Genomic DNA, 27,275 nt, shown 5'->3' with positions numbered 1-27,275 from the left:
TCATCATTATATTACATGATCTTGGCGTCAATTTAGTACGGTTTCTTCTTTATTGATTTGTTTTGTTTTTCCTTCCTTTTTCTTTTGATTTATAAATTGGTGCTTCTACTTTTTTCTTTTTTCTTTTTTTTTTTCGATTGGCCTACATAACTATCAGGGTTCTAAAGTGTGCTCCAGCATTGTGTTTCAAATCACCTTTTTTATCATTATTATTATTATTTTTTTTTTTGGGGGGGGCCGTTGCCTCTTCTTTATATCTTCTTAATTTTATAGCTCCTTCCTAATTACCCCTTTAGTGCATTGCCTTATAATATATAAGGCTTTCAATATACCAAGTCAATTATCAAAAGGGCGTGTCCGGTTATTAATGGGAGTTTTACTTTTAACTAAACTAAGCATTTTTGGGTTTTGAATTTGGACTCTTGATTATAATATATATAGCAATAATAAAAAGAAAGCTCACATATATTTTCATAAAGCTCACATATATTTTCATTCCTTTTTGTCTATTTCAGAGCTAAAATAATATATATATATATATATATTTGAAAAAAATTGTTCTCTTTTAGTTAGAATATATTAATGTGCATGGTTCCTTTTTTTTTCTTTTTTGCTCGAATAAGTGCTGAGATCAAAATTAAGTGGTCCAGATTATATATCGGATGGAAATTAGAGTATCATATCTCTTATCTAGATTTCTTAATTTGATGCACTTTCATTGAATTGTTTGAGTACTAATGAGAATAAAATGATCTTCGCAGCAAAAAAATAAAATAAAATAAAAGGAATAAAAGTTGTCAAACAACTTGTTTTTGTACCTCCATTTTATCAAGGTAAATATCAAATTACCAATGCAACTGTTCCATTTGAATAAATGAAATGTAGATGTGCAAACAAAAAGACATATATACTTTTTAGGCCGAAATATTTTCCTTTCCACGAAAAAAACAAATTAAGAAAAAGAAAAGGAAAGAAGTCTCAATTGTGGATGTTAATGACGTCATTAACATCCACAAAAGGTGATACTGTTTTTGCATTAATTCGGAAACATGATAAAAATTAATAATAAAATAATGTAATAAATCTTAGAGAACAATTAAATTTCAAAAAAAAAAAAAAAACAATGATAAAGCATATGATTTTAGAAAGTTATTCAACAACAGGGAAATGATACAGTTATAATTATCAAATCATGACTGGACTTTGGTTGTTTGGTTGGTATCAGCTTTTCTCGAATGATGTGTCTGAGAAGACAAAAGCCAAAAGTCCAAACACTCCCAACAAATAATTTCCCAAACACTCCCAACAAATAATTTCACAGGAAAAACAAAACCCCTCCTCTCCTTCTCTCTCTCTTTCACGTACTGCTATACACACTCACTACTACTGTGTACCACACAGATCTGACACCACTCTGTTCCCCTCTTTGCCTCAGATTCCGTTCTTATCTGCTCCTCCTTTCCTTTCCCCTTTTTGCCTGGCTGACTTTCAAACCCAATACCCAATTGAATGTTAAACAACCTCATGCAATCTTCTTCTTCTTCTTCAAATTTTTTTTTTTTTTTGGTTCATTTATTTCCTAATTTGGTTACAACAATAAAGGAATTCCTTAATATTCTCTTTCCACATATCGCTTATTTCTAAAGCTTGTGTTTCTAATAAAATTTTTACTAAATTATCAATATTTTAATTAGCTACCAAGCTTGCAAAAATTTCTTGACCCATTAACAAAAAACCTAATGAACACCAAGTTAATTATTGGAATTTCTTTATAAGATTTCGAGATTTTTAAATATTAGTACTATAGCATAAAAGACAGGAACTAAGCAATTATTTCCCTTTTAACTATAAGGAAAATAAAAATAATATACTTAAAAAAAAAAGCAGTTAATTAAACCATACCATATTATATATCATCTATATATATATATATATATATATAAAACAAATAAGAAGGATACATAAATATAGAAAAATATATAAGTATCTCTTGCTATACATTTCTAGCGGAAAAAAAAAAGAAAAAAGAAAAAAAAAAAAGTAATGCTAACATGATGACGATAACCATATATGAGTAACAAACCTCTCACTGACGACAAAGCAGTATTAATGGCGGACTCAAACAATAACTACAAAGATGACAAAAAAGAAAAAGAAAAACCCCAATGAAATCTCTCTTGCCGTTGCGAACCCCATCATGTTTGCTCTCTTTCTCTCCCTCAACTGGTTCATGATGATGCAGCATCTTCTTCTTCCAAATTTACCACTTAACCTAGTTTGATATTGGGTTGGGGCCACTAGGAACTTCGTGAGCTGCGGCTCCGAATTCTCTTCTCGCTGAATCCGAAGAAGAAGTACGCGATTTGGTAGCTTTCTTCGGGTGCAAGTTTGCGGCATATGTAGCGGATGCAGATGATGGAGAGGAATCCAAAAGAAGCCTTTTGGAAGAAATTGAGGAGGCCATGGATGATGATGATGATGGGTTTGTGGATGATTTTAATGGACTAACAAGAAGAAGGAAAACGAAGAAAAGGACAAGGAAGAGAAGGAAAGGTTGCAATTTCGCATTGATTTCGAAGATGGAAGACGATGTTTTAGGTGCTGCCATGCAAATTGGAATAAGAAACCACCCCCCAAGAGCCCACAAGGATTCAATATCCATGAACCAGCTCCAAGGCTAATAGAAAGAGAAAAAGGAGACAAAGAGAAAGAGAAAAGAGAAAGAAAGGCAACAAAGAGAGAGTGAGAGGAAGGAGAAGCTTCAGCAAAAGTGAATGGAAAGGAGGTTTTGAAATTCGATACGCATTTGTCTGAGAACCAAATTAACTAGCTTAAGATGGAAGTATATATGAAAGGTGATGAAATGGAATTAATAGCAATTTACCGAAATCACCTTGCTTGTATTATATAGATGAATAATGGATTTTGAATTTTGCTATTGCAGCATATGACCAAAAATGCCCTTCTCATCGAGTCAGACATTTTTTTGTCCTTATATGTATTTTGTTTGTATATATGATAAGAATATATCATATATGTAGTTACAAGGAAACGCAGAATCGACCCAAAAAAGAAATAAATAAATAAATAGATGCAGGAGTAAAATGTGGTAACACACAACTAATGCTTTCAAAATATAAATATATATTTTCCATTTTAAGCGATCATTATTAGTAATTTTTGGAATTATAAAGATTATAGTAATGTAAAATTAATGAAGGGCAAAATGGTCATTTAATTAATCGAAACGGCAATTAATAATATGGGCCATCGTGTAATTCAAATATTAAAGAATCTTGAAAGGTAAAGCCAGTGGCAACAGATAGAAAGAAAAGAGAGGTGGTGGATGTAGGGGTAGTGGCTTTTCTTGTTTGGACGGTTGCTCAAGAAATCTTTCTTTGACTTTGAGAACCCTAATGAAGGAAATTAATACTTTTTTTTAAAAAAAAAAAATTTATATATACTGATTTTGTTCTTTGCTTAGTTTTTTATGCAACCAGTGTGCTTTCACTCGCCTTCTTTGCCGCGTGATTCCCAAACTCCCAATACATTATTTTAGATTTTAAACGGATATAACTTTATAGTCTATACATAAGAGATTAATTCTCAATGACCTAATCAATTTCTTAAAGAAAAAAGCAATATTATTAATTATTTATTATTTAGCAAATCAATTCTAGTTAAAAGTACCATATTAATAAAATTTGGAGAAATTTAAAGAAAAATAAATTAAAATAAATAAATGATTTATAATATATACACCAAAAAAGAGTAAATTAAGGTAATTAAGGCAACAAGCGCTTGAAAGGAGAGTGGTTCTAAAATGAAAAGAGTGATGTGAAAACAAAAATGGGAAGAAAGCACACGGAAAGCAAAGCATCCTATTCTCTCTAATAAACGGAGAACAGAGAACAGAAAAGAGGGCGTTTCTCTCATGGAGAGAGAGAGAGAGAGAGAGAGATCAATGGAAATGCACAGTGAAAGAAGGCAAAAGACATGCATGTCTCCCATTATGGGTGATGCATGGGTCCCCCGCTACCTCGGTAAAATATATATGTTCGAGATAGGGATTGTACGTTAAGGTTTTCTTTGTAATTTCACTCTCAATATATAGTCTCCTCCTTGCTCACAACTCTCATCACCACCCCCTCTTTCTTTCTTGTTCACTCTCTTCCTCATATACATTTAAGCAGCAATCAAAACTATGTTGTATTGTACCTTATGAATATTTGGATTCCTTTTTCTCTTTGTAACTCTCTTCTGTTAATTGGGTTAATTTGATTTTGTTTTCGATTTTTTTTTTTTTTTTTTTTTTTGGGTAGAATTAACAAGTTGGAATTGCATGAGAGATCAATGCATGTAAATGGACACATATGGGAAAAGAAGACCAATTTATAGAAATGACAAAAGCTATATTTCATATCTTAATATTTGTGGTACCAAACTTAAGATTTAGGGTGATTCAACACTGTCCTTGTTGATACAAACTTCTTACCCACCTTATCAGATACTCAGATTGATAAATTATGTATACATATATATTATGATGTGATTTATGTGGTCTGGTTAATTTTTTTCCAATATCTTAAAGGAATGAATAAAATCCACTGTTTGATTTGATAAGATATATGAAATTTCGTCACCATTTATATATATTACTTGTATGTCATACTATAGAAAATATTATATAACAAAAAGTACAAGCTCATTAATATTGGAAACCAAATCCATCGACCAAAGCACATTCTTAGTCTCTTAGCTTCCTCTAAAAGAAACGCCATTATCCATGTGCTGGTGTACCTTGTATGTTAATAATTTTCCATAACGTTTTTTTTTGGGGCTAAAAAGTCAATGAAGTGGACCTTTAAAAACTTTATAGCGTATTATTTTTAGCTGGTGTGTGCAAGAACCAATAAATCAGGAATGATTATATTCAACACCTCATAGACAAGACAGACAGGCCATATTGTTAATGTATAATTTTCTTGGGTTAGGTAAGCGATAAGATATATATAGCAGCAAACCCAAGAACATACTATTTTTATTGCTCAAAAATGTCAACAATTTGATGTAAGCTCTCAACCCTTTCTTATTATCCCTTTGTGCCGATTAATTAGCTCTAATTAATTTGTATATACATAATTATCAGATTTAATTTATTGTAATACCAAATTTTACATAATACAAAGTTGCTTCTTATAAATCTTGTGAGCTACCCATTATAAAGGATGAAATTATTAATCTCCAATGATTAATGAGAGACAGAAGGAAAGGAAGAAGAAGAAGCAAAAATGACCTTAAACTTTGATTAAATTAATGACCTTTACAAATCAAGGATATGTTTGAGGGCAGACATAAACCATCAGTCATATGTTTTTATTTTTGAGCGTGGGAAAGTTGGTCATTTTATTCTTCCTTTTTTAAGGCTAGAAAGTCGTGCTTATTTAAGAAAAGAGTTTCTTCTAAGTACTACGTACGTTATATGTAATACAAACAATATGTGTTTAGATATATTGGGAGAGCGAGAGAGAGAGAGAGAGAGAGAGAGAGAGAGAGAGAGAGTAAAAAGATACACATATAATGGCATTATTTAAGTATATATGGATGTGACCCAAGAAATCACATGCTAGACGTAATCAAGAATATAAGATCCGCATTGTTTTCATACTTTCACAACCTTTTTATCTCATCGGTTCGATATTTCTAATTTTTTTCCTCTGTTTTCCGGCATTAATTAATTGGGGGGGGGGGGGGGGGGGGGGGGGGTGGGGAAAGGTTCTGAATTTCATTCCTAATTTCAGGTGCGAAGGGAATGTCCAAAGCTAGCACTTTTCTTGGTGCGAGCTAGGAATCGCTTTGAAAAGCATATAATAATTACCTAGCTATTCATCTTTATTTATTTATTATAATAATAATTATTATTATTTTTTCATTTTTCTTCTCCATCACTCATATGTTGAATAGTTCTGTAGACACATGGAAGCTGCTTATTACTTATTTTTTATATTAAAGTAGAGCAGTCAATTAATTGATTTGATTTTCGTTATTAGGAATTAGATTCCTATACCCATTTTAGAATTTTCAAATTATATATGATAATTTTTCAAAATTAGTAGTTACTTAAACTACATATTCATTGAAAAGATTGGGACCTCTAAATTTGGAGAATCTTGAAAATCACTCAAATATATTCAAATAAGAAGACATGTATAATTGGCTTCATGATAGTGGAGTGTATATATACAACTGATTGCTTTATTAAATTTCTTTTCAAAGTTGTTTCATAATCTTAATTTTGATGCAAATTAATTGAACCCTAATTATTTGTCTTAGGCGATGTTCCCCTCCACAACCCTGCCTTTTTAGCCTGAGAAAAAAATGTCGATATGGTATTGAAGGCAATAGAAAACATAGACAGTCTAAGATGTAAAGCTTGTTACTTAGTTTATTAGCTGTACCCAACATTATTATAAGTTGTAGGGTCATATTCATATGTAGCACATTAGCAAATAATCCTGTCTAGCCCTATCTAATATATCTATGTATCTATATAAATATATAAATGTCAATCAGACCCTGAGACCCTACCAATTCAGATATTTGGGACCCCTGTGGTATATATCATCGCAAGCTGCAGCTTTTAAAGATGACAAACTGATTTGCCACTACTGAACCAATATATACTAATAATTCAACCCTATTTCCTTCTGCTTCAAGTCTCTTAAATTTGTTTTTACTTTTATCTTCTGTCTCTTTGATGTAATCGGGGCAATTTAAGTGCAAGATGCTATCTTAATTCAGTAAACCTTTTTAGAATTAATTTGGAGAAGAAATAACTGAAGTGATGCAAATAATTTTCTGACAAATGATTAGATTTTTATTGTATAAATATAATTGTTAGAGATAGCTCTTCTTTAAATTGTTAATTAGTTTAAAAGCTGGAAAATATGGTAACCCAGAATGCCATTTTTGATATTCATCAAAAACCCCAATCAGGGGGGAAAAGTTAAAAATAAAAAATAAAAAATAAAAAATCCATTAGTCTAATCCTAATATGCAGCAGGTAATAGCATGTATAAATAACCCAATTCCAAAGGCTTTTTGAAAAGTAAGTACCAGATTCCTTCTATTCCCTTAGACTTTGGAGGCTCTAATTTCTTCCTCCAGAACAACAAAGCTACAATATTTTCTATAAATTAAGCCTTGAATCAATTTATAGATGATTAGGCAACTCATAATCAAATATAGGGATAAACTCAACACCTTATAAACTACTACATGGATTATAGTGTTTATAAACTACTACATAGATTATAGTGTCACTTTTTATCGCATTTTGAACTCAAATAGATGCCCATATTGAACAACTGAACAGTGTTTGGTCAATTCTATACTTTTAAGGCAGAGGTGATCAGAAGCCATATGTTTGGCACTTTCTGCCACCCAAACAGTCTCTCCCGTAGAATAAATAATGTAGAGGCCTAGCCAAAGGAGTAGTATCCTTTTTCTTTTCAAATTTTTTTCCTTTTTACTTCTTTTTAACTTTTAAAAGAAAATATTATGGATGTGATTGGCTAAACCGAAATGCCACTTCTCTTTTTTTCTTTTTTTTTTTCGTTTTCTTGGTTGAACAGCTAATTGGCCAACTTTTTATCGAGCCCGGCCGCTAGCCTTATAATAATCCATTTTTTCAACTTTTGGATGGACAGTCAAACAATTATAGTCAAATCTTAGCTCCCTGGTTTGATCCATTTTCATATACCTATCAGATTGGTCAAATATGGATGGAAAAAGAAACAAAAAAATATATTGGTGACCTATGCATGCAAAACTCTTTTTGAAACTGTAATATATTATTCTGAAAACATTTTTATTGTATAGTATTTTTTTTTTTTTTCTTTTCAGCAAACAATGAACAAAAAAAATCTTTTGAAATATACAGTATGCATGGCTAACAAAAATGAAATGGAGAGGATATTTCATATTATAAGAAGAATAATAATATAGATTTAGTAAATATGTGGCATACGAAAGCAGGAAACATCCATTGCAACTACACCAAAAAAAGCAAAATCAGCTTTTATAAATTTGACCCCTCCATCAATCAGATGGCTTGCACATCGAGATTCATTTTCAACATCAAATCACTACAGTTTCAGTTGCCTCACTGGTCTCATGTTGAGTTCCTTTCACCAGGCAACCATATGCAATAAAAAAAAGGTCTCTCAAAGTGGCCGAGACCAGTGTGGTCCATTTACACGTACAATATATTTATATAAATCCAAAATGAATATTTATATAATTCTATAATCTCATGTCCACGGCTAGGTTATTATGCTTGAATTCTAAACACTAAATCTTTAGGCTTCCCCTTTACTGTATGGTTTGGATAGTGATGCTTCATCAACCCTTGAATCATGCCTTTACCCTCCTTTTTCGTTTTCTTCCATTTTCTCTAGCTTTCTTGTCAATTTTGAGCCTCTCGATACGATGACAAACATAAATACAGGGGTTTTTTCTCTCTCTCATTTTTTTTTTTTTTTTTGGCTGCTCTATTTTCTTTTTTTTCTAAGTCCAAATTATTGTGAGAGAAAATAAAACAGTACAAACCGCAGAAAGGCTGCTGTCAAGTGTCCGCAAAGTTCTTCACACACAATTGACAAAATGTACCATAACCTGACAATGTCATATCGAAAACTTCATCACATTTCCATTAATCAATTTTTTGTTCCTTTTTTTTTTTTCCCAAAAAGAAAAATAACAATGGAAGGTACTCATTGAAGGATGATATAATAGTACTTTTCTTTTTTACCCGACTGTAGTGTTAGTGAATTTAGGGTGCGTTTTGACCCTAATTTTGGAGTATGGATACCCTAAGTTGTGCCAATAATGTTGCTCATAATTAGGTCAGTTATAAAGGAGAAAAGCTCAGAGTGGGAGAGCTTGCTTTATAGAAAGGTGTGGACACAATGAATTGATTAGTGTATAAATAATAGAAGTTTCTTAGCAAAAGAGATTACAATGTAAAGATGGTAGGGCACAAGGATTATCTTCTGAAATATGTGATTTATAGCTTTTGCTTTTTTGTGATCTTTTGGAAAAAAGTAAAATATATATATATCATTTATATAAATGTGCCCGTCATTTTCTCACCCCTTCGTGTTCCCACCATTTTCTTCAGGTTAAATTAGTAAGAAATCACACGTATGAAAGAGACATGACAAATTAGACAATATTTTTATTTAATGGAAATAGGAAATGTAACAAATATATTATGAATGATGAGTCGCGAATCAGACCATTGGTTTTACTTAGTTGATTAAAATCGTACTCCATTATTCTATTTTGTCAAATCAATTGATTCATACATGCCATAGAGAATACCAATCTCTTATAAAACAATTTATATTTACTATTCTTTTAGACTATATATTCGGAGTTTGAAATTTATGCTGATTTAATTTAATAAAAATATTACATTCAATTCCTTTTATTCTTCTACACGTTAATGAACTTTATTTAACCTTCCAACATAAAAAGTAAAAAGTTTGAGACAAGCAGAATAGATTTTCCAATTTGTGTTTTCTTCTCTTGGCGCTGAAGTTATGCCAAAGAAAAAGTTTAATTAGAAATTCAAAAAAAAATTTCCAAAATCAAATATTTATTTTGTTGAATGATTGGTCAGCCTCTTAGAATCAACTTTTTCACAGCCATCTTCATCTTTCAAGTTAATAACGAAATAAATCTACAAAATTTGTTTGCTTTGTCTCTGCATCGATGGGATTAAATTGGGGAAGATGGTAATCATGGTTTTAAGATTGCTTCAACTTTATTGCCATATTTGTACGTTTTGCAGCCTTCGTAGTCAAGAAAAGCTTCGAAACCATGCAAGCCTATAATGAATTCGACTATTAAGTTGACTAGATCATCCCTACCTTATCATCCACTTAATTTATATTAAGTTGCTTATCCATTAGCCGACAACTTTTATTTGACTGTTTTAAATAGCTTTTTTCACTAAAGCATATGAGATTGCAATTAGTACGGAACAGATTTTCATCAAAAGCAGTTTCTCCGACTAAGAAGAATAGAAGGGATTTGGGAACTACTTATTATCATCAACCAAAATATCACGGAATAAAAGGAAACAGCGACCCACAGAATAATATGAAAGATTATTCTCATATTTGCCAGTTAACTAGTCTGGACAGAATCTGATGAGAGTCTATCAAAATTGATGTTAACTTTGAATTGATTCTAATCTCAGATTCTCAAACAATGGAGATATGGGGTGTGCCTAAATGGTCCATACAAAATTGAATTTTGCAATCTGACATGATATTTGAATCAAATTCTTCTAACTGACTACCACCACAGCAAGAAAATGTGGGGAACGGGATAGTGCAGTAAGCAGTGTAAAGAAATGTACCCTTATTTCGTTTTATCTCACTTCCATCGGAGGGACTGCCTAATTCCGGTGTATATGAGTCCTAATGAGCGTCCAATCAAGGTGACTAAAAAGAACGAGAGAGCATTGCTGACTTTGTTAACAACAGCTCTAATCAATGGCATGCTGATGTCGGATAACTCTAGGAATAGGCTGAAGTAATACCTCCTGTAATATACAAATTATCGATCAAGATTACAGTTTAATATACCAAAATGAAATGGAAGAACTAACCAGGAAGAAAATTTTGCATAACAAAACATGAACTTAAATTTAAATGGATAAAAACATAAATTGCTTATCTATGTAAATAGTTGCCCAAATATTTATCTACACAATATAGTTTGCACACTTCTAGCTCTTAAACCATGCGTGCATTTAGTTGCACAATTTATTCCCTATAATTTTGTCAATGAATACTTGTGAGCTAGTCTCCAACAGATAAAGCACCCATAACCAAACCTATCAGTAACTAGTCAAGTTAATAATGGACTACTCCCTCAAGCAGCCACAGCCATATGTCGTCTTGAAGCATGGAATTATTCCAACACTATTGAGTTGGTTAAGTTGCTGACCTTCCTCAAGCATCTGAACTTGCACCAACTCATGTTCTGTTTCCCAAACTACTACCATTCCAGTCTAGGCACTGTCAAACTTTTTCATTCAGCATTTCTCCATCAAGCAACCTACTGAGTGATCACCTCAAGAGTTTCCCCACTGCATCATCTAGTAAGTATGTGTTTATTTCATCCATGCACGGCTCCATAAACTGGTAATGAGAATTTTGCAATTCCATAAACCAGTAACTGTAATTTTGGAGCAAGCATGACAAAAATGAGAGTCAAAAGCAGTCTAGAACACAATTTTTCACCTACCTTTGCACCCTATACAGGAAATAGCCCATACAACTGTTCTCTCTGGCAGATAAGAGATAACTAACTCTAGAGTAAAGAAAGTTGTATAGCTATTGTTCTTAAAAGTGATATAAAGAAAAAGTGAAAGATAAATGCATATAATTTCCTTAATTACAAGATTTAATCAAGCAACAGCATATATCCACCTAATGGTCATTGTTCTGGAATACACAAAAGGATCAGAAAATTGCAGGGGCACAAAGAAAAAACATACCACCCTGTCAGGGCCCTCAATTCTTTTGTCCGCTTTACAGGCATGGAGAATTGGCTTATCACAGCGTAATATGAAGATGATCCAGTTTCAGATTTTTTCTGTGTAAACCTCTTCCACCATTGATTTTCTGAATGCCTATTGCCTGGTTCCTTGATTAGTTGGCTTTGAAGCGTATGTAGGTCAAAGCGATCCTCGTACATTGATGTAACTGAGTCCATATTTTGATACAGCCACTGGTTCAAAGCCACCTAATAACAAGGCATGTCTTGGTTAAGTTTAGAAGTTCTTGCCAAGAACAACAAATAAATTAAATAATATAACACAATTGACATATTTAAAACTAAATAATAATTAGGAAAAAAAAAAAAAAACTGTACAAACATAAAAGAAAACACAAACACTAGAAACATACTTATAAATGGAAGGAAATAGGGAAAAGGCAAGAATATGCAAAATTTAAAGAATAGCACTATATGATGATCTAGTTGTGCATAGAGATTATCCGTCAGACTACTAAGATAGCAAAAAATGCACCTCATTACGTAATCTTTGAAGATCTCGGGTTGATAAAGTACAAATTGCCAAGCACATGCTATGCATTTCACTTGAGAGATTGCTGTCAACAGAAATAAGCTCTAAATATATTCCTGCAATCTCATCTGCTAAAGTTATCACCAAATCTTCCAATATTGAAATTCCATTCAAAAGAAACAGACTACGATCATAACACCAACCCTCCCTGCTCGATATTGAAAAAAGGATTTAGTGTTCCAAGAAATAACAATGCAGGTCAGTCACAACAAGCACCTTAAACAGAAAAATATACCACCAAGCTATAAGGTAATAAATAAAACATAAATTATTTCCAAAAACTATCAGTCTGCACAAGCCAAAAATTATGGTCAGCATCATCTTATCTATTTTCCATTCTCATAATTAACTCCTAAATATATAGTTCAGCCATCTTACACAAACATAATAAAATAGAACCAACAGGCTAAACAAGTTTAGAAGAAACAAATGTGGCATTCAACACTGAATTTACCTTATAGAACCAAAACAAAGAAAGCACAATAAATCTGCATATAAGTCTTCCTTGCCTGACTTCCTAATGTTCAGAACACGATCGTCTCCCTTCAACTTTGCACGTAGTATAGAAACCAATGCCTGGACAGAAGGAAACAAAATGGAGATTAAACCCAAACATGTCAGTAAGCCTCATAAGGAAAAAATACAGTGACATACATCAAGTCGAAAAGGTTTACATGAGAATTATTGTTTGAAAGGCAAAGCTCTCTTTCCAGCCAAGTCATGCATGCAGGCCCACAGGTTTTCTGAATTATTTCAGAAAAAACAGTCAACCTATTGTCCATGTTAAAAGTTCCAGAGTTTGAGACATCATTCACCTGCAAAAATTTTCTGAAATATTATATAAGCAGAATGAAATAATAATTCAAGGTTACTCAAAATAAGAGAAAGAGCAAAAAGAAAAACACACACATTCACGCACTCTCTCTCTCTCTCTCTCTCACACACACACACACACTAGAATAACAACAACTTGAATGTAACCTTCCCAGAAACTGGGCTACAGAAGTAATTAATGAGGTGGTGAGAATCCTAGAATTAAAAAGTAGGAGGGGGACAGAGATGTAGAGATTATTTAGCAAACAGATAACCCAAATTTGGGGAGAATAATTAGTAAACGCATAAGCCAAATTTTTAGTGTATTTATATTGTCCACTTATAAGAAAAAAAAAATGTTTGATAAATAAGTAATCAAGGTTGTCAAATTAGCCCTAATTGAAGATAAAATTATCTTCTTATTCAAATTTGTTATGCTACTCATATAAAGTGAAGAGCATTTTCCTTCAAAAAAAACCAAAAAATCAGCAAAGTAACCATTGCAAAACAAGACAATTTGACAAAGTGCTTGCCTCATCCTCAATACGCTGAAAAGAAGCCCAGAGTAATCTTATCCTTGGACCATCAGCAAGAGCACTCAAATTCAAAGGTCGTTTTGCACGGCGTTCATCATATTCAAGAACCATGTTTCCTATGTTGGCTGTACGTTCAAATGCATCTAAAGTATTCAAAAGTTTCTCCTTTACCACATCCAAGGCATACTTTGAATTAACTTGGTCCTCATTAGTTGTTCCACTGCAATTAGATAAAGACACCTCAAGTAACTAAGACAAGAGAGAACCATTACACACCCAGTTTAAAGAACCAAATAAAATTTATCACTTATCCAAAATGAACAGAAGACAGAAACTTCAGTCTTTGAATTCTCAAAACGCTTACCCTTACCTACCAGATGAGGATGGGCTCTCCGGAACCACATTGTCACTGGAGATGTCCTTTTGATAAGATTTATCAACAGGGATAATTCCAGCCATATATGTAAGAAATATACTGGCCATCAGAAGCACTTGATCGACAATTGGCACCCACTCAGAGGCGGTTGCAGATTCAGGATTTACCAAGGACCCCAAACAAGAACACTTAAAGGAATGCTTCCTGAGACAAGGACTTGCATACAGTTTTGACTTTCTAGGAACATTGAGCTCCTTCATTTTCCATGTAGGCAACCAACTAGAGTTCCAGTTTGCATAGAAATACTTCCTAAAGTCACAAACAGAGTCTATAAGGGTGAGACAAAACATAAACTTCTATCCCAAGAAAACATAGTATTATGACTTTTTCAACAAACTGGAGAAATAAGAAGAACTTATTGCCAATAAAATTTCCCACAGGTCAAAATCCAATTGCAGAAAGTTAAGCTCAACAGGCAACACCAAAAAGCAATAGAATAAAAAATTCAATGCGGACCTTTGTACCATCCGGAAATGTACATTCCTGGGTTTGAATCCCTCCTCTCTGACGCAACCTCTCTGCATATGCAGCTTGATACATGAAGAAGAAGCCACATATTCTGCCATTGATTAAATCCTTTCCCCTCAATCAACACATTGTATAACCCATACACCCAATGAATCGAGCATATACACCCCCACGTACCATGCCTGATCTGCAAAAGGAAATGTGCATATAATTTAGTTGGAAACTCCATGAAGGTAGAGATTAGGACCAGTAGTCAATATCAATAAATATAACAGTAAGAAAAGTAAAATACAGTTTCATCGGATACAAGTTGACCTGAAAATTGTTTCATAAAATACAAGTTGACTTGAAAATTTACGACTGAATAATATGACTATCTGAAATGAATCTACCTGGCGGAGTGCACGAACACAAAGAGCAATGTGAGACTGAGAGTTAGGGGTAGGGTTTGCGTTGAGTTGGGCAATTTCAAAGCCTTTTTTAAATTTGTTGGGAATTATTCAAACTGAAGAAGAAGAAGAGGTTAGGAATTAGGGCGGAGATAGGAGACGATGAGGATTGGATTTGTGCGTACCTGATTTCTCACGGTCAAACGCAGAGCGAGCACAAGAATAATCGCCCAAAAACGGCTTCGTTTAGAAGGAAGCGCCAAAAATGTATATATTTATATCAGCTTTCGTTTTCCGCGCTTTATCCCCAACTAAAACGAAACGGCCTATTAGTTGGTTTCTTTTCATTTTTTCAAATTCTTTGTGTGCAAAAATGCGGTTCGGAAGATCGAACCTCTCTTGATTGCTTATTTTAATGGCTTTTAAGTATCCTAATATTTTTTAAGTGTGTGTGTGTGATTTTCTTCTTCTTCTTTTCTCTTTTGGGAGAGGATACGATAGTATCAGCATTATTTTACATATATTGTTTTTTTGAATAAAATAGACTAATTTATTTTATTTAGCTTAAAACAAAATTTTTCCATATAATCAACTAATATATGGATGAGATGATATTATAAACCATTTATAAACGAACGTATAATAAAATTTATAATAATAAGAGATTTGCATGTTTATGTTATATATTTATTATGTGCGACTATAAAATGTTAAATTTAAATTGCATATGATAAATAAAAATGATACTATATAATATGACATACTATTATATAATGTGAATATTCAATGGGTAATGTAATGATTTTGGTTTATCCCCTTTAATATTCCTTATTCATTTTTGTAAATATTCATTAGTTTTTTAAATAATAGCAAAATGACATGTTATTTTAGCATATAAATTAAACATGTTGATGAATGTAATACAATTGAATAGATGAAACTTGCTTGTCAACATGAAGCCTTTAGTCGGTTCCCATTTGAGCTTATAGTTTGACTAACAAATGAAGTATGGAATTGGTATGGCAATTTTCTGCTTGTTTTACATATTTTGTCGACTCGTATTTGCAGCTGGGGTGGTGGCGCAGTTGGCTAGCGCGTAGGTCTCATAGCTTCTGAGTTATCCTGAGGTCGAGAGTTCGAGCCTCTCTCACCCCATATTATTTTGCACTTTCAGTTTTCTGAGCTGGGCCGTACCTATTGCTTCCTTATTTTCAGCTCAACTATGATTACCGAGGCCCAGTTGAAAAACCCACCTTCCTATTACAATGACGCATGGTATTACAGTGGTCTGTGCAATGACACGCTGTCTGGCAATCACTCCTCACGCAGTTACGTAGGTGTCAATTCTGGCTCTTGTCGGCATTGTAAAATTCAAAGAAGAACCACCTTGCCATAACAAGCTTTGGTGGACTCCTATTTAACGATCGTTATGATAATTTATTTGCCATGTTGTCTTTTCCATAAATATATATATATATATAGTTTGGAATTCTTTAACCTCAAGTGACATATATACGAAGCTCCATTTGATGCAATATATATATATATATATATATATTATTTGCATATATTTTGATCTATATATTTTGTCAAATCCTTTAATCTTTTTCCCTTTTAATGCTAAATGAATCGTATGGTTTGGCCAAAGGATTTGAAAGGCTATTTAATCAACCATTAGCTAGGCCAATATACAGTTACTGGCTAAAGGCATTAATGGATGGTTATACCTGTAGCTTAATTAGTACTGAGGTTCTTTTGTTCCCTTTTAAACGTTTAACATTGTTCATTAATTAATTAATTAGTTAATTTGGTTTTAACAGTTCACTTTCTAACTGATTAGTATATTTTTGCCGTAATGAGATAATAATCAGCAAAAAGAACTAAAAATATAGCACTTGCTGCTCATTAAACCAGGCAAAAAAAAAAAAAAAAAAAAAAAAAACAGAGACACAAAAACGAAAAAAATAAAATAAAATAAAATCACATACGAACACAGACAGAAAATAAAAATACAAACACAAATAATATGCAATGGTAGAGAGAAAGGGCATAAAGCGGAGAGGATTTTTGGGCCTCGGAGGCACGAATAACTTGGGACACAGCAAGTTATTAATTACCGAAGGTGTACTCGACTACTTCAACGTTGGTGTTTTTATTTTCAAAAGTGGTGAATGCTCCAACTGGAATACCACCGTAGGGCCATTCGTGATACACCAGCTGCCTGCGGGATTCATATTTCGTGCTTAGAAATAATAGGACGGCGCTGTAGAAACCCAAAACATTAAAATAAAAATAAAAATAAATAATATAGAATTATGGGATAAATACTTTAATATCCTTTATAATCATAAATATTTCAATTGAATCTTTTAAAATCAATTTTGACACATTAATATTTCTATTTGAAAAATTATTTTAATATGATCAAATTGTGTTAAATTTAACCGATTCCATCAAACTGGGATCACGTGCACCTCACATGACCCTTCAAAATTTATTTTTTTTATTTTTTAAATTTCATTTGTTTGTCTTGTGAGAGTAAAAGAAAAAAAACATTTTAATACCCTCTAAAATCACTAAATTTTATTTTGGGTTTCTAAAATCAATTTTCTCACATTGATAAACAATATTAGATATTTAATAAAATCTAATAGTTTAAAAAAAATAGATGCTGATAAAATTTTGAAAACACAATAAAAAGACAAGATAGTAGAAAAATTGTTGACAGCATCAACAAAATTCCAAAGGCTCAAAAAAAATCTGAGAGTCCAAAAAAATACTAGATGGCAAAAAAAAAAAAAAAATCGAAAGCATGATAAGAAATATTAGGTATTAAAAAAAAATTCGAGAGTCTAATAAAAGTATCAAATATTCAAGCATCTAGTATTTGTTTACCATATAATTTTTTCCATACTTTTAGATTTTGTTTTAACATCTAGTTTATTTTATTTTGGATTCTGGGTATTTTTTTTTTCTAAATATCTAGTATTTTTTGTAATTTTTTTGGCTTTCAAAATTGTTTGGATATCTGATATTTTTTTGAAGCTTTCGAAAATTTTTTGAATATGTGATATTTTTTATTATTCTTTAATTTTTTTTTTGCTATTTTGTATTTTTTTTACTCTTAAATTTTTTTAAATATTTGGTATTTTTTTAAGATTGTCAAAATTTTTTTACTATCTGTTATTTCTGTCGTGCTCTTACAAATTTTTTAGCATCTAATTTTTTTTTTTAGCTCTTAAATTTTGTTAAACATCTAATATTCTTTATCAATGTGAAAAAATCGATTTTAGGGATTCAAAATGAAATTCAGTGGTTTCAAAGGTTACTAAAGTGTTTTTTTCTTTTATTCCTACAAAATAAACAAATGAAATTTAAAAAATAATAAAAAATAATTTTTGAGGGGTCATGTGAGGTGCAACTGACCTCAATTTGACGGAATCCGTTAAATTTAATGCAATTGAACCATATTGAAATAATTTTTTAAATAGAGGGTATGAATGTGTCAAAATTGATTTTAGAATGTTAAATTGAAATATTTGTGATTATAAAGGGTACTAAAATGCATTTATCCATAAAATTATCTTGAATTTTTCTAGTTCTTACAATAACATTGGAATTTTTTCGCCGCAATGTCCTTAATCAATCAAGTCATTTATTATGTGGAAGTTGTAAGATACTGATTGTGTATATATATATATATATGTTGAATTACCACTGATTCAAAAAACTTAAGTTGATAAAATGTAGATTTTTATTTTATTTATATTTTTTTCTAACATTCCTTTCAAACTTAAGCCTGCCTTTTTGGACTAATGAAATATAAGTTTTAGTTTTAGTTATATTTTTCTCTAACAATGTATATTATTATCATATAACTGCTTTTTATATCTTGGACTTGGTTAATTGGTAGGCAAATTATCTTTTAATACGTATCAATGGTGCAGTAGTTTTTAAATGGGTCTCTTTGCAGCGGCTGAAATGGAGAAATCACGAAGTAAATAATTAAGAGAGAATGTATAGACTGTGACTTGTCTGTACTGTAAAGTGTAAATTATATAATATAAACCGGTTGTAGTTAGGCTCTCCAAGGATTTGAGTTTTCTTTATCCTATATGTTTCAGATTTTGCCCTAGAAGCTACAAAGCATATGAAGGATTCATATCTGATAATATCTACATATTATATAAAATTAGACTGCACGGATTGATGATTGGTTTGGTTATCGGAATGACTAATAAAAGACAATTTTATTGTCATTTGAATTTGTTGAAAAAAATTCCAACCATCTCTTAGTTGACTATAGCAGATTTTAAGGGCAATTAACTAAACAGATTAATGTTACATTATAATTATGTGCAGAGAGAAATGTCATTTCAAATATTAATAAAGTTTGAATATAAGTTAATAGCTTTCCAAAATGCTGGTATTTTTCCAATATGAAATTATTGCATTTTGTATGTTTTTAACAAATCTCATTTATACTAGTAAGATATTTTTCTCACTTTTAAATCTTGTGAGATAATGCATTTAACCAATGATTAAAACAATATTTGAATAATCAAATATCAATAGTTTAAAATTAATTTATGGTCTAAACACACCTTTATATAAGTAAAAAAATCAAAAGGACTGATAAAAGATAAAAGGACAAAATTGCCACTCGGAAAGAATTAAAAATTTTTGAAATACAAGAAAATCTTGTTATACAAAGCAAATTCCTTTAACAAAGAATGAACAATGAAAGTATATTGATATTTGAAGGTTACAAGTTCCGACCCTACAATAGGCCGTGCTGTTGAAACAAAAGACAACAGGGGGTGGTGGCGCAGTTGGCTAGCGCGTAGGTCTCATAGCTTCTGAGTGATCCTGAGGTCGAGAGTTCGAGCCTCTCTCACCCCAATTGTTTTACTCTTTCTTATTTTTGCCATTTTATAGTGGGGCCCAACTTCCCCCTTCTTATGACTGAGGAGGAAAACGGCCCGGTTGAAAAACCCTAAACGACATAAAGCCTACCGTTTTGCCAAAACCCTAAAAGAATTTTTGCCTGAAAAACAGCCGCTGCACCGTTTCTCTTCCGCGAGTATGAATGTGTAACACACAGAATAATAATAGGTGAACCCCAAACCCCAAAAATCTTCTTCATTTTTTTTTTCTCCGAAAAACAACGAAACCATCTTCTTTTTTATAACAAATAGAATAGTAGGTTGAAGAAATTCCTATATTTCTAATATCAAATCCAAGCAAAAATGGTGAAGAGGAGCAAAAGTAAGTGAATACAAAATCCCCTATTTCCATGCTTCCCGCAAATTTTATTTATTTTATCTTTGTTGATGTTGTTGTAATAATATGATATTGATGATCAAATCTGTGAAATTGTTGGGCAGAGAGTAAGAGTAAGAGGGTTCCATTGAGGAAGAAGTACAAGATCATAAGGAAGGTGAAGGAGCACCACAAGAAGAAAGCCAAGGAGGCCAAGAAGCTTGGTTTCAGCGGCAAGCGCAAGGTCGAGAAAGATCCTGGTATCCCCAATGACTGGCCTTTCAAGGAACAGGAGCTCAAGGCCCTCGAAGCTCGCCGAGCTCGTGCTCTTGAGGAATTGGAGCAAAAGAAAGCCGCCCGCAAGGAGAGGGTATTGCTTCGTCTATTGCATTTTGCTTATTATTGCTTTTTTTTTTTTTTTTTTTTCAAAAAAGAAAATTATTTTTGTTTTTAAGTTTTTTGGGCAATGGTCATTTGGTGTTTTAGTATATTTTATTTTATTTTGCATATAATGTTACTGTTTCATCTATTTCCTCACTGCTGGTTGTTTAGAGCTTTTATGAGCATTTGCACACACTTGCTAATTCGTGGCGTTTACGATTTCACTAAGATTCTGCTTTTGCAATGGCCTGTGGACTTCATTTTTCTTGCGGTTGTGATTCATCAAATACTGGTTATAAAGGACTTTGTGTGTTTATGAAAGTAGGTTTACCGTTGCAGTGAAAGCTCTCATTTTGCATTGTCCCTTTTGAGTGTGTGTGCTTGTAGTATTCACCAGACTTTCTTAGCATTTCCCCGTGCTTAGATTCAAAGATTAGACTTCTTTACTGCATATATTTCTGATAATTAAATTCAAAGGAGACTGCATAAGCCTCTGTCTTTGTTTATAATAAAGTATTATGTGCTTTTACAGGCGCAAAAGAGGAAATTGGGATTGTTAGAGGATGATGATATCCCTAAACTGTCTGAAAAAGATGAGGAAAAGGGTAATGAGGATTATGCTGGATTCGTGAAAAGCCGAGGTATATTAATTAAGTGCTTTTGAAGATGTCCTCTTTGTGGAAGGTCATTCTTAAATTGAAATTTACCTCTATCTTTTGTTCCTTTTTATGTACAGACAACTCAGATAGGGCTTTCTACAAGGAGTTAGTGAAAGTTATAGAAGCATCTGATGTCATTTTGGAAGTACTTGATGCTCGGGATCCCTTGGGTACACGATGTATGGATATGGAAAAGTTGGTGATGAAATCAGGTCCTGATAAGCATCTTGTGTTGCTGCTAAATAAAATTGGTAATTTCTTTACCTTGGTATTACTCTTGTGTTTTTGAAGGCATAATCACATGTATATGTATGCGAGCCATACACATTTTTCTTGATGAAGCTGCGTACTTAATTTAGTTTCACTATCTAACAACATTACATTGGTTTTTGGGCCATTTCAGTATAAAGAATGTCAGATTTTGTTAGAAGTTTCTTTTACATCATTGTATCTACAATTCTGCATTTATTTATTAGAATGCTGCTTCTATATCAGATCTGGTCCCGAGAGAAGCTGCTGAGAAGTGGCTCAATTATCTTAGAGAAGAATTACCAGCTGTTGCTTTCAAGTGCAGCACTCAAGAGCAGAGATCAAATTTAGGGTGGAAATCTTCCTCGAAGGCAGCGAAGACCAGTAACCTTCTGCAGACAAGTGATTGTCTTGGAGCCGAGACGCTTATCAAATTGTTAAAGAATTACTCAAGAAGCCATGAGGTACTTTTTGTTGTTTCTTTTTTATTGTAAGGATTTTTTCTTTTTTTCTATATATATATATATATATATGTATATTTTAAAGGATTGTTAAGGATTTCTTTTTTTCTTTGGCAGATCAAGAAGTCAATTACAGTCGGTGTTATTGGCCTGCCCAATGTTGGTAAGAGTAGTCTCATTAATAGCTTGAAGAGGTGTCATGTGGTCAATGTTGGTGCTACTCCTGGATTAACCAGATCAATGCAAGAAGTTCAGTTAGACAAGAATGTCAAACTGTTGGATTGCCCTGGTGTTGTAATGCTAAAGTCTAGAGAGAATGATGCGTCGATAGCTCTTCGGAATTGCAAAAGAATTGAAAAGTTAGATGACCCAATTCTTCCAGGTATTTAACCTGTTTTCATGTATGCTTGGAAGTAAAGATGCATTGCCTCTATAACAAACCTATAAATTTGTTTTTGCCAGATTCTAATTTGCTACTTACTTTGCTCTTGTTTGTGGATAAAACAGTGAAGGAAATTCTTAAGCTTTGCCCAGCAAGGATATTGGTAACCCTTTACAAGCTCCCAAGCTTTGATTCTGTTGATGACTTTCTGCAGAAGGTGGCTACCCTTAGGGGTAAGCTTAAAAAGGGTGGTATTGTAGATATTGAAGCTGCAGCTAGAATTGTTCTGCACGACTGGAACGAGGGTAAGCATTTCTATGCAATTCTTTCTAATATAAGTTAAGAAATGGAAAATAATCTGCGAGTCAAAGGGAAACATGTAAGTTGTAACTGGTAAGAATGAGTCTATTTGATATGTTTCAGGTAAAATTCCATATTACACTATGCCCCCAAATAGGGATCAAGGAGAACCTGAAGAAGCAAGGATTGTTTCACAGCTTGGAAAGGAGTTTAATATTGATGAAATTTACAATGGAGAATCATCATTCATTGGAAGCCTCAAGTCCATTAATGATTTCCAGCCTGTTGAAGTTGCCCCTGGCCAACCTCTCAAATTTGACGAAGCCATGTTAGAGGTTTGTGTCCTGATAACCACAAAGATTTCAGTTGTAGTAGTTCTGTTACTTAATGTTCATTTGCAAGATGCCTTGTCAATATGAAAAAGTAATAACCAATTATTTTTTACCCCCTCTTTTTATGTTTGCCGATGTTAATTTATGCTTATGATCTTTTGTTATTACAAATATGATTTAAAGTATAACTGAGAGGTTTTTATAGATTTTGTCATCATCTAATTTTAACTTGTTCCCCTGACCGTGTTACCCTTTCTGCATGTGTCGTACTTAGGATAATAAGACAGAGCAAGGAACTTCAACTCAAGGTGACAAAAGTCTCAGCAATGTGGATGATGACCACATTGACGATGATCAGTCAATGCTAGGAGAAGAAAATGATGGTGGCAAGGCCAAGGGGAAGACAGCTAATAGCAGGCAAAATGAGAAGCTGTATGATGCAGAAGGTATACTGAATACAAAAATGAAGAGAGCAGAGAAAAAGAGACGGAAAAAGGCTAGTAAATCATCCTCAGTGGATGCCATGGATGATGACTATGACTTTAAGGTGGATTTCGTGAAGAAGGGATCTGCCATGGATGTCAGTGATGAGAGTGAAGATGATAATTAAATTACTGGTAAAAAATGCCTATAATTGGCAATAAGGTGCCTCTAGATTCCTTGTATTTCACTTATCAAGTTGTCAATTTCTTTAATCAAATGTTTAGATATATATATATATATATATATATTCAATTGTTATTTTTAATTTTTTCCTCTAAAAATATTTACTTACGAATTTGGATCCTCTAATGGAAGAAAATTTTTGTCCAATTACCTGATCTAGTTATTGAATGATGTATCGTATGTTTTTGGTAAGTAGTCTATCTGTTTCCTTTGAAAATTCCGTAATTTACTTTTTGGAGTGAGACCAACGGCTTTGCTTTTTTCGTCCCATAGGTCGGACGAACAATTCAAGTGATTCCTTCAAAGTTACCAACCTTTTTTATTCACCCAAAAAAAAAGAGTGGATCCGTTATTAAAATAGTGCAATCCATCTTTGGCGTACCCACAAACGCTAAAAAGAAACATGTAAGTGAATGGGGCTTAACTTGATGAAAACATTGTAAGAAATGTCCCATGTAAATTGTTTATGCTAATTATATATTATATTGTTCGATCAAAGGCAGGCCGGCCATTTACACCATATAAACCTACCATATCATATGAAAGGCTACCGCAATCTGCCGGCCACTCACACTAGAAGACAACGATATCAGTCTTCATCTGATACTCCTAAAACAGGGTCTTGATCAGTAGTATCTGGTTGTGTTGAGGATTGCTCCACAGGAACGAAATCATCGGAAGTTGGGGAAGAAGTTACTGAAACTAAAGGAGCACCATTAGGACGTGGCGTTGTGTTTGCTTTAACAGGCTTGGTAGTGAGTCCTTGTGCCTCCAAGGCTTCACGTGCTGCTTTCTCTTTCGCTCTTTTGGCTCTTTCCAGTACCTCTTCCTGCACGTAATCAGCAAATTAGTATGAGCCTTTTTGCCATGGTACCATGTTCACCGTTCATTAATCAAAGGGAGAACCAAAGATGAGAACGCTGGACCATCATGATGGTTTCAAACGTTGACTAGTTGAAACAACGTATGGTTAAGACAAACCATTATCAGCACGTTTTCTCTATGTGATTCTGATGTAGCAACAAAGCTGAAACTTCCATTGATTGAATTGTAATAATTATATACAAATTTCAAGCAAAAATGACAATGTATTAGACTACGTATGGATAAATCTACTCTCCCGGGATCCTGTATATAGCATATGGTGGTCATTCAACTTCTGTAAGACGAGACCCTACATATACAGCAATTACATATGATTTTCTAAAATAAATTCCTAATTCTAGTTATCCACGTTCCAACTTCGAACTGTTGCTATACATTATGTATTCAAAGATCCTAGTATAAATATCAATGATATTTAAAGGAATGCACAGATTGCATGGTTTTTCGGGGCAAAACACATAAACGCGCAAGCACTCATGTAACATGTATTTTCAGACTTCAGCGTTTAAAAAGAAGAAAACAACTTTGAACGAAATCTTTCACAAGAAGTAAACGCAGTTGAATCTGCATGATAGGAAGAAATATAATACATGAAAACGAAATCGTTGGAAAAATAGAAAATATGTATGTACCTGGAAGTCCAATACTTGCTTTTGTTGCTCGGATTGTAGCCTACCAATTGTACTCAAAAGCTCCCCTACTGCAGACTCAACACGCTCATTCAATGCCTCTGCTAAAGCTTTTCCCAAGAAAAATGCATCCAAAACACTCCGGCTTTCACTATCACCTGTGACATTCAAATAATTGATCAAAAGGACAACAGAAGAGATGAGAAGAAGAAAAAGTAGAAATAAAACAAACAAGGGCAGTGGAAGAAGTCATAAACTGGTATCTAAATACATCATGTGGAAATATACATGAGGGATGTATACCATCCCTGTCAGTATATATCAATGTTAAGCTTTAGATAAGCTGCCCTTGTATAAAATTTGCCAATGAAAAGACAATTTAACAAGATAGCTTTCAAATGCCGGACCTCTTTGTTTACTTTATTTCCATTAACATGATCCACCAAAATTAATCAATCATAAAACACAGCAGAAACACAATATTAGCATGCCCTGGATATGAGGTATCAGTGCATCCAAGAAACAGTATGTTAGTATTATCCAATTCACAATAAAAGCTCCATTTATTCTGGGGAAAGATAGCACCTATATACATAAAGGCAAGACAAATTTCATTATTCCCTCAGGTGCATTCATTCTCCAAAAAAGATAAAAATAAAAATAAAAAAGTCCATTGAATCTTCAGGCTTTTACAGCAAAACTATTCATTTATGTCCACATTAAAAAAAAAAAGAAAGAAAAAAGAATTCAATGACTTCTTATACAAAACCGCACGGTCAATTCACATATTCTGCGATGAACCAAATCATGTAACAGCTAAAAACTGAGACAAACGACCTGAATGATGAGAAAGAGCGAGAGGCCAGGACCAAGAGCTCATTCCGAAATTACCAATAAAATTTGAAAAAGAAATACTACTCATTTTTCAGAAAACTTATTCTTAAATTCAAAGAGAAAGTGAATTGGGACAAACCCATATATATTTCGACAGGCACAACAACTTTATAGACAGAAGCAAGAAACAGAGTGAGACAGTACCAGAACCAGTATCACCAGGCCTGCTGTTGCTACGGCAAACCAACCCCTTTGTCGTAGAAAATCTAACCCCTTGGACCTTGAGGTCTGACCAAAATAAGGTACGAGGAAACGCTAATCTGGACGCAGAGAAAACATGGGTGGTTTTGGGTTTCGAAGGCAAAGAAGGAAAAATGGGCGAGGAAGCCGAAGCTGAAACCCCACTTTTCATTTCGATTAGTATCTAAGATTCTGTCGCTTCCTCTTCGTTTCTCTCCCTATTTTTATTATCAAATATCAATCAATCGGACAATGCTAAAAATCTTGCGGGACGGCAGTCGCTTCGCGGGTTGAGTTCATTCACATCCGAAGTTCCAAAATCGTACAACAAAGCTGCTAGGTAATTTGGGTTTGGATCTGTAATCAATTGGTACGATCCGAAAGTTTATACTTGACAATTCTTTGGGCGGACCTAGGTCCACAGCCACACAAAAAAAAAAAATGCTGCCTCAAGGCCCACTAAGACAAAATAAACTAGGGAGTGTGACCAAAAAAACAAGAGAAAAAGAACAAATTAAACTTCCCAGGAGAAACATATTTGAAGAAGTAGAAGAAAATAAGTCATTTAATGGGTTAAATTAGATAGACATTCAGAAGGCAGATGGCCAAGTAGAGTGGAGCTTTTGTGATGAATATTACAAAGGGTCTCTTGGCTTTAGACAATTCAAAGACCCAAAGAAGTCACTTAGGACGAATCTTATTATGTGCTCTACACCCAAAAATAATAATTACAATACTATTCCAAAATTCCAAGGAGATATACTTGGGATCTGGATTACTTTTTGATAGAAACAAGGTTGTTGCTTTTGAAAGATTGAAACAAGTAAGTTGTAAAAGAGATAACAGTTGGCAGAACCCGCTTTTGTCTAAAGCTGGCATGGCAAAACTTTGTTAGATCAATTATTTCATCAATGCCCAGCTGCCAAAATGTGCATTCTATGTATTTGCTTGCTTATTGTTTTTTATGAAAAGGAAACAGTCAATAATTGCAATTGTTTTCTTCGCGTTAAAAATTGGTATAATAATATAGAATGATGCAACCATTTTTTTCAAAAATTGCAACTAATAGGAGAGGCGCAATGAACTCTTCTCAATTATCTAAAATCAGCTTTAAAAAATACTTTTAAAACTTTACTTGTTTAGTCAAATGCAGCCCTTCAGGCTGAATCCCACTAAATGATGAATAG

At 33.1% G+C, this 27,275-nt stretch overlaps 4 protein-coding genes and 2 non-coding genes across 10 annotated transcripts; 3 read left to right on the top strand and 3 right to left on the bottom strand.

Moving 5' to 3' along the window:
- Positions 1-1,940: 1,940 nt before the first annotated feature.
- On the bottom strand, positions 1,941-2,853 carry LOC132805375 (CLAVATA3/ESR (CLE)-related protein TDIF-like). Its single transcript, XM_060820145.1, has one exon. It carries the CDS (start codon positions 2,660-2,662, stop codon positions 2,273-2,275), a length of 390 nt encoding a protein of 129 aa, XP_060676128.1. The 5' UTR covers positions 2,663-2,853; the 3' UTR covers positions 1,941-2,272.
- A 7,310-nt stretch (positions 2,854-10,163) lies between these two features.
- Positions 10,164-15,131, bottom strand: LOC107426566 (uncharacterized). 5 transcript variants are annotated; one of them, XM_016036781.4, is made up of 10 exons: positions 14,994-15,121; positions 14,812-14,924; positions 14,408-14,606; positions 13,886-14,200; positions 13,513-13,735; positions 12,841-12,981; positions 12,621-12,742; positions 12,110-12,314; positions 11,576-11,823; positions 10,164-10,615 (listed from the first exon to the last, which is right to left on the bottom strand). In XM_016036781.4, exons 3-10 carry the CDS (start codon positions 14,515-14,517, stop codon positions 10,447-10,449), a joined length of 1,533 nt encoding a protein of 510 aa, XP_015892267.3. In that variant the 5' UTR covers positions 14,518-14,606; positions 14,812-14,924; positions 14,994-15,121; the 3' UTR covers positions 10,164-10,446. The 5 variants fall into 5 exon arrangements, 4 of the variants coding, with proteins under 4 accessions (XP_015892267.3, XP_015892268.3, XP_024933396.3 ...); XR_003057325.3 differs by lacking the exon at positions 14,994-15,121 and adding an exon at positions 11,023-11,253 and having other exon boundaries at positions 10,477-10,615; positions 14,812-14,987; XM_016036782.4 differs by lacking the exon at positions 14,812-14,924 and having other exon boundaries at positions 14,994-15,131.
- A 747-nt stretch (positions 15,132-15,878) lies between these two features.
- Positions 15,879-15,963, top strand: TRNAM-CAU (transfer RNA methionine (anticodon CAU)). Its single transcript is given in 2 exon segments — positions 15,879-15,916; positions 15,928-15,963. It is a non-coding gene; the product is annotated as a tRNA-Met (tRNA).
- A 3,662-nt stretch (positions 15,964-19,625) lies between these two features.
- Positions 19,626-19,710, top strand: TRNAM-CAU (transfer RNA methionine (anticodon CAU)). Its single transcript is given in 2 exon segments — positions 19,626-19,663; positions 19,675-19,710. It is a non-coding gene; the product is annotated as a tRNA-Met (tRNA).
- Positions 19,711-19,799: 89 nt separating this feature from the next.
- Positions 19,800-23,582, top strand: LOC107426551 (guanine nucleotide-binding protein-like NSN1). The gene is made up of 9 exons (XM_016036757.4): positions 19,800-20,076; positions 20,196-20,440; positions 20,984-21,092; positions 21,188-21,361; positions 21,606-21,823; positions 21,938-22,202; positions 22,328-22,507; positions 22,626-22,837; positions 23,109-23,582. Exons 1-9 carry the CDS (start codon positions 20,058-20,060, stop codon positions 23,442-23,444), a joined length of 1,758 nt encoding a protein of 585 aa, XP_015892243.3. The 5' UTR covers positions 19,800-20,057; the 3' UTR covers positions 23,445-23,582.
- A 324-nt stretch (positions 23,583-23,906) lies between these two features.
- On the bottom strand, positions 23,907-26,447 carry LOC107426577 (uncharacterized protein At4g13200, chloroplastic). Its single transcript, XM_016036797.4, has 3 exons — positions 26,053-26,447; positions 25,018-25,172; positions 23,907-24,329 (listed from the first exon to the last, which is right to left on the bottom strand). Exons 1-3 carry the CDS (start codon positions 26,258-26,260, stop codon positions 24,090-24,092), a joined length of 603 nt encoding a protein of 200 aa, XP_015892283.3. The 5' UTR covers positions 26,261-26,447; the 3' UTR covers positions 23,907-24,089.
- Positions 26,448-27,275: the final 828 nt, after the last annotated feature.

Source organism: Ziziphus jujuba, chromosome 9, assembly GCF_031755915.1.
Source record: "Ziziphus jujuba cultivar Dongzao chromosome 9, ASM3175591v1".
Taxonomy (NCBI): Eukaryota; Viridiplantae; Streptophyta; class Magnoliopsida; order Rosales; family Rhamnaceae; genus Ziziphus; species Ziziphus jujuba.
This window is presented reverse-complemented; position numbering and strand designations above follow the sequence as displayed.

Coding starts and splice junctions, on each gene's coding strand:
- LOC132805375 (XM_060820145.1), bottom strand. CDS start 2,662: ATGGATATTGAATCCTTGTGGGCTCTTGGGGGGTGGTTTCTTATTCCA.
- LOC107426566 (XM_016036782.4), bottom strand. CDS start 14,517: ATGGCAGAATATGTGGCTTCTTCTTCATGTATCAAGCTGCATATGCAG. Junction 12,743..12,840: donor TTTCAAACAATAATTCTCAT/GTAAACCTTTTC, acceptor CCTTCTGTCCAG/GCATTGGTTTCTATACTACG. Junction 10,616..11,575: donor TTGAGGGCCCTGACAGGGTG/GTATGTTTTTTC, acceptor TGTATATTACAG/GAGGTATTACTTCAGCCTAT.
- LOC107426551 (XM_016036757.4), top strand. Junction 20,441..20,983: donor AAGCCGCCCGCAAGGAGAGG/GTATTGCTTCGT, acceptor GTGCTTTTACAG/GCGCAAAAGAGGAAATTGGG. Junction 22,508..22,625: donor TCTGCACGACTGGAACGAGG/GTAAGCATTTCT, acceptor GATATGTTTCAG/GTAAAATTCCATATTACACT.
- LOC107426577 (XM_016036797.4), bottom strand. CDS start 26,260: ATGAAAAGTGGGGTTTCAGCTTCGGCTTCCTCGCCCATTTTTCCTTCT. Junction 25,173..26,052: donor GCCTGGTGATACTGGTTCTG/GTACTGTCTCAC, acceptor TGAATGTCACAG/GTGATAGTGAAAGCCGGAGT. Junction 24,330..25,017: donor AGCAAGTATTGGACTTCCAG/GTACATACATAT, acceptor GATTACGTGCAG/GAAGAGGTACTGGAAAGAGC.